Source organism: Belonocnema kinseyi, chromosome 9 (assembly GCF_010883055.1).
Source record: "Belonocnema kinseyi isolate 2016_QV_RU_SX_M_011 chromosome 9, B_treatae_v1, whole genome shotgun sequence".
Taxonomy (NCBI): Eukaryota; Metazoa; Arthropoda; class Insecta; order Hymenoptera; family Cynipidae; genus Belonocnema; species Belonocnema kinseyi.
Window position 1 is genome coordinate 116,997,336 of NC_046665.1, and position 6,827 is coordinate 117,004,162.

A 6,827-nucleotide genomic window follows, 5' to 3' on the forward strand; every position below is an offset into this window, starting at 1 on the left:
TTAAAGATTAAAAATAGTGTAAATAAGTATGTTATTAAAGGACATAAGAATTTTAAATTAAACAATGATTAAAATTCATTAAAACAAATTTATTTGCTGAATCAAAGGTCCATTTTTTTAACAGAAATTTCTAATTAACAGTTGAATTTTCAACAAAATAATTAAATTATCATTTTTAACTTTTTAAAAGCGTTACAGGGTAATGTGTAAAAAATAAAATATTTTCAACAAAATAATTAAATTTTCAGAAAAAAATACAATTATTAATGAATTTAAAAAAAAGAGAGTAAAGTCTGTTATTATAGGACATTAGAATTTAAAATAAAAATTTTAATTAACAAAACAGTTGAATTTTCAACCAAATAATTAAATTTTCAAAAAATATTAACATTTTTAAGTAAAAAATATTATATTCGAACTAACAATTGTACAATAAAAATAGAAAAATGTGCTGAAACGTTCCGTTTATCACCGAAATTTTTAATGCCTAAAACAGATGAGTTTTCAAAAAAATAATTAAAATTTCAGACAAATAATACAAGTTTTAGCGAATTTTCAAAGATTTAAAAAAGTGTAAATAAGTCTGTTATTATAGGAAACTCGAATTTTTAATTGAATAATGATTAAAAATCAATAAAACTAATTTATTTGCTAAATCAACGTTCCATTTGTTAGAAAAATTTTTAATTAACAGTTTAATTTTCAACAAATTGTTAAAACAGAAAAGAGTGTAAACTCTATTATTATACAAAATTCGAATTAAAATTTGTATTTAAAATGTAAAAATTAACAAAATATTTGAATTTTCAAATAAATATGACCATTTTTACCAAATTTTAAAAATATATACAAAAATATAAGACTGAAATTCAAAATTGAACAATAAAAATAAAAATATTCCGTTTTTCGCCGAAATCTTTAATTAACAAAACAATTAAACTTTCGACAAAATAATTAGATTCTTAACCAAACAGTACAATTTTTAACGATTTTTTACAAAGGTTAATAGGGGAAAGAGTGCATCAGAATATAGATTAGAATTAAAAATTGAACAAGTAAAATTCCAGAATTGAAACAAAAATATGTGCTAAAAAATACCGTTTTTCACAGAAAATTTGTATTAGAAACTTTGCTTTTAAATAGGAAGTGCTTGAAAAAAATTGGCTCTACTTGGAAAATTGAATGCTTCTTTATTGAATGAAAATTTTTGCAATTTGTTGTGTTTACTTACTTTTACTGTCTCTATGCGTTTGGAGTTGGAAGCTCCAAGAATTTCGACCTGCAATGGGAGTGAATTGTTGCAATCAAAATCAGAATATTGTCCGAAATGAGATGAATTGGAAGGATGTGAAATATTAAGTATTAATTTACCTCCATTATAAATAATGAGACTTAAATTCAAGTTTTCCGTACGCAATGCTCCGAACGTCTCGTTGGTAGTGATGTGCGTACTATTGAACCCATGCTGCTGATTTCGAAAATAACCACGTGGAGGCGCTGGAATCTGAAACTCGATAAATGTTTGTCTCGTGTTCGTGCGGCGTGCCTGCCGGCAATGCAACGTCACCACGGTCACCAGTCAGCACTCACATTCCTCACACCAGACAAAAATTCCATTCAAATAATCATCGTTAAATGTTAACGGAAAGGTAAAAATGAAAGTGCCATGCCCTTTGAGTAGAAGAAAAATTTTCTAAGAAAAGGTTTCCTCAAAATGGAGAATTTTAGATTCAAAGAGTCTTTATTCTAACAAAATAGTTGAATACTTAATCATATAGTTGAAACTTTACCCAAGTAGTTGATTTTTCAACAGACTAATAAATAATTCAAAAAATATTTGTATTTTCAATAAACTAATTAATTTTTCCCAAAAATAGTAAAATTTTCAATAAAAGAGTTGAATTTTTAACGTAATAGTTGTATTCTTAATCGGGTAGTTGAATTTTTATCCAAAAGCAGTTGATTTTTCAACAAACTAATAAATAATTCAACAAAACTGTTGTATTTTCTAGAGACTGATTAATTTTTCAATAGAAAAGTTGATTTTAAAAAAAATCAATAACTGTAGTAAATAATTGTATTTTCAATAACCTAATTACTTTTTCAAAACAATAGATAAATTTTCAATAAAATAGTTGAATTCTATAAAAATAGTTGAATTCTTAATCGGTTAGTTGAATTTTTAGCCAAGTAGTTTATTTTTCAACAAACTAATAAACAATTCAACAAAATAGTTTTATTTTCAAAAACTTAATTAATTTTTCAAAAAAATGGTTGAATTTTTTACCAAATAGCTCAATTTTGAAGAAACTAATAAATAGTTGAACAATATAGTCAATTTTTCAAGAAACTGATTACTTTTCAATAAAAAAGTTTAATTTTCAACAAACTAATAAATAATTGAACAAAAAGTTGAATTTGCAAGAAGCCAATGAATTTTTTACAAAAATAGTTAAATTTTTAACAAAATAGTGGAATTTTTAATCGGTTATTTGAATTTTTAGCCAACCAGTAGATTTTTCAACGAATTAATAAATAATTTAACAAAACTGTTGTATTTTCAATAACCTAAATCATTTTTCAAAAAAATAGTTGAATTTTGAACCAAATGGATCAATTTTCAAGAAAATATTAAATAGTTGAACAAAATAGTCGATTTTTTAACTATCTGATTAATTTTTCAATAAATAAGTTGATTTTTAAACAAATTAATCAATAATTAAACCAAATGGTTGAATTTTTAACAAACTAATAATTAAAAAATAATGGCATTTTGTCCAAATGGTCAAGTTTTCAAAAAAAGTGATTGAATTTCCAATAAAATAGTTAAATTTCAAACCATAAAGATCAACTATAAACTGATTAAATTTGGAACAAAATAGATGAATTTTCAACAAATTATTAAATTTTTAACTAAATAGTTGAATTTTCTTCAAAGTAATAAGTAATTGAACAAAAAAGTTTAATTATCTACGAGGTAATTGAATTTTTAGCCAGGCAGTTGATTTTTCAACAAACTAATAAATAATTTAAAAAATAGTTATATTTTTAATGTCCTGATTAATTAAAAAAAAGATTAAATTTTTAAAAAATAGATCAATTTTAAAGAAACTAATCAATAGTTTAACAAAATAGTCGAAATTTCAACAAGCTGATTATTTTTTCAATGAAAAAGTTGAATTTTCAATAAGCTAATTATTTTTTCAAAAAAGTTGAAATTTGAATAAAATACTTAAATTTATAACCTAACATTTGAATTTTTTACTAAATAGATCAATTTTCAAGAAACTAATAAATAGTTTAACAAAGTAGGATGATTTTTCAATGAACTGATTAATTTTTCAATAAAATAGTTGATTTTTTAAGAAACTAATAAATAATTGAAGAAATAATTGAAGAAAATTTCAATTTCAATAAACTAATTATTTGTTCAAAAAAGTTGAATTTTTAATAAAATAGTTAAATTTTTAACCTCACAGTTGAATTTTTTACTAAACAAATCGATTTTCAAGCAACTAATAAATAGTTTAACAAAATAGGATGATTTTCCAACGAACTGATTAATTTTTCAATAAAAAAGTTGAATTTTCAAGAAACTAATAAAAATTGAAGAAAATTGTTTAAGTTTCAAGAAACTAATTCATTGATAAAAATATAGTCAAATTTTCGACAAAATAGTTGAATTTTTTCCAGTTAGTTGATTTTTAAACAAAATAATCAAGAACTAAACAAAATAGTTGAATTTTCAACAAACTAATTAAAATTTTTTTGAACCACTAAATGATTGAAGAAATAATTTGAAATTTCAATAAACTAATGAAGTTTTCAAGAAAAGAAATAGTTGAATTTTCAACAAAATAGTTGCATTTTTTCCTAAATATTTGAATTTTCGTCAAAGTAATTATTTTTTAAAAATAAAATAGATGCCTTTTCAACAAAATAATTGAATTTTTACCCAAGTCGTTAAATTTGTAACCAATTAATTAATTTTTGAACAAATAATTTTAATTTCAAATAAGCTAATGAATTTTTATAAAAATAGTAGAATTTTCAATATAATAATTAATTTTTAATTAAAATAATTAATTTGTCAAAAAACTTATTAACTTTTCAAGCATAAAGTTGAATTTTATGCCAAATAGTTGAATTTTTATATCTAGTTAGTTGATTTTTAAACAAACTAACCAATAAATAACAAAATAAATGAAACCAATATATATTTCACAGAAATAGTTACACTTTAAATAAACTAATTAAGTTTTCGAAATAAGAGTTTGAATTTTTAACAAAATAGTTAAATTTTTAACCAAATAGATAAATTATGAACTGATTAATTTTGCAAACAAAATATATAAGTTTTCGTCGAATTATTGAATTTATAATCGAGTAGTTGAAGTTTTAACTAAGTCATTAATTTTTAACGATATACTTGAATTTTGAACAACGTATTAAATAATTGTACAAAAAAGTTAAATTTGTAAGAGACTAACTTATCAATTTAAAAAAAATATATATTTGTTCAAAAAACGTAATTATTTTTTAAAGAATATAGTTGAAATTTCACCCAGTTAATTGATTTTTAAACATACTGATCAATAATGTTTAAATTTTGATTCAATTAGTTGATTTAAAAGAAACTATTCAATAATTAAACAACATAGTTGAATTTTTAACAAAATTATAAAATTTTTACCCAAATCGATTCATTTTTAACTAAATAAATGAATTCTTAATAAACTAATTCATTTTTAAAGAAACTAGTTAAAGGTTCAAGAAATTACTTCATTTTTGAAAAAAATAGTTTGAATTTTCAACAAAATAGTAGTGTTTTAGAACAAATAAATGAATATTCAAAAGACTAATCAATTTTTAAACAATACAGTTAAATTTTCAACAAAGTAATAAATAACTGAACAAAAAGTTGAATGTTCAAGAAACTAATGAATTTTTTAGAAAAATAGTTTAATTTTCAATAAAATAGTTGCCTTTTTACCTAAATAGTTTAATTTTTATGAAACTCATTTGTTTTTGAATAAAAAAGATGTATTTTCAACAAAATAATTGAATTTTTAACCAAAAACTTGAATTTTTATTCAATTAGTTGATTTTGAAACAAAAAAATCAATGAATAGACAAAATACTTAAATTTTTAACAAACTAACCAATAATGTAAAAAATATTTGAATGTTTATATAAATGATTGAGTGTTCAGCATTATAATAAATAATTCACAGAAATAGTTGAATTTTCATGAAACTAATTTGTTTTTCAATAAAATAAATGTATTTTCAACAAGGTAATTGAATTTTTACCGAGTCGTGGAATATTTAACAAATTCATTAATTTTTCGACAAAATAGTTTATTTTTTAACCAAATTTTTACATTTTTAACCATAAAGTTATATTTTTAACCAAATAGTTAAATTTTCAACTAAATAATTAATTTTTCAACAAAATAGTTAAAGAGTTTTCAGCGGATATAATTGAATATTCAAACTAAAAAGGATATTTTTTCAAAATATTTTTGGCATTATCACTCTAAAACATAATCTAAAAAATTTAAAATATTAAAAAAACTGTTGTCCGTATTTTAGGCCAAAATTTAGTAACACATATTTTTTATTATTATTTATTATTTATTTTTTATTTTTCTCCCTAACTAGGGTTAGAGAGACTACTAAAAATTTATTTATTCGTTCACGAGAAAAATTCTTTTTTTTAATTTTATTCCCCTCGGTATAACACCCAAACAAATTAAATGTTAAGATTGATATTTATATGCCAATATAATATTGAAGAACTTTTTTTTTCTCAAAATATAATTATTCCATTTATTGTTGAAAATTTACCTTTCCTTGTTAAATGAATCATATTATTTTATTGGAAAGAGTTTATTCCCCAATTTTCGTCAAAATCTCCTCTCATTCGAATTTTGAATTTTGAAACAGAAGGTTAGCAAAAAGTTGAGGATTTTATATTTTAAATACAAATTTCATAAATTCAACATGTTTTAGTGAAATATTTTTTTAATTTTTCTAGAAAATCCATTTTTTACAAAATATCTGTTGTTTCTAAAATTCGGTTAGGTCCTTTTCGGGATAAACTATACTTTAAATACATTAGGCACAAAAGTTTCTGCGCAAAGTGCAAAAGCTCCATCGTTTTCATAAAAATAATTTTCTTACATTCTGAAAATTCTAAAAAAACTTGGTCTTGAATCGAAAAAAAACTTGTTAGCCTTGAACATTTTTCTCGTATCGATCGATGTTCGAGCTCACTTTCCTGGTTTCATTATGAGGGGTCAAAGATCCGCTTTTGACTACATTTCTTAACGCATATCATTATGCCATGCGCAGTTAATTAAAAATTCACTTCTAATAATGGATTTTACTCCAGTCTCGTAAAAATTTACGGATTCCTCTTTCAAAAAAAAAAAAAAAAAAATGGACTAATTGTTTCATGGTTGCAGCAAATTTTATTTTTGTTTCAACAAAAAAACAAACAAAACAAAAATTCCTGTCATGACAAAACTTTGATTTTGTCAACAAACATTTTACGTAGCAGCACAAAATATTTCTGTGTTGACAAAAAAATGTGCGGAAATAAAGAAATTTTTGTTTGTAAAAAAAGAATATAGTTCCTGCTAAAGCAACCATTTTTTTGTGACAAAAAATCTGGTTCTTTCCACAAAACCTTTTTTTTGCAAACAAAAATCTAGTTATTTTTACAAACCTTTTTTTGTACCCATAACAAATGAACCAACAAAACATTTTTCTAACTTAAAAAAAATTTGAGAAAAGAGCCTAATTTTCGGGAGGGGGGGGGGG

The 6,827-nt window shown here is 22.2% G+C and overlaps 1 protein-coding gene across 2 annotated transcripts in view; it reads right to left on the reverse strand.

The window, feature by feature from the left end:
- The window catches only part of LOC117180920 (very-long-chain enoyl-CoA reductase), an 86,410-nt gene that overhangs the window by 33,298 nt on the left and 46,285 nt on the right, over window positions 1-6,827 (reverse strand). Inside the window, exons 1-2 of one of the 2 annotated variants that reach the window (XM_033373549.1) lie at window positions 1,372-1,505; window positions 1,232-1,279 (exon numbers count right to left, since the gene is read on the reverse strand). The exons of the other annotated variant lie outside the window; for it this stretch is intronic. Of the exons in view, the coding sequence (XP_033229440.1) occupies window positions 1,232-1,279; window positions 1,372-1,377 (54 nt within the window). The 5' untranslated portion in view covers window positions 1,378-1,505. Of the gene's footprint in view, window positions 1-1,231; window positions 1,280-1,371; window positions 1,506-6,827 lie in introns of those variants that run through there. 2 annotated transcript variants of the gene reach the window in all.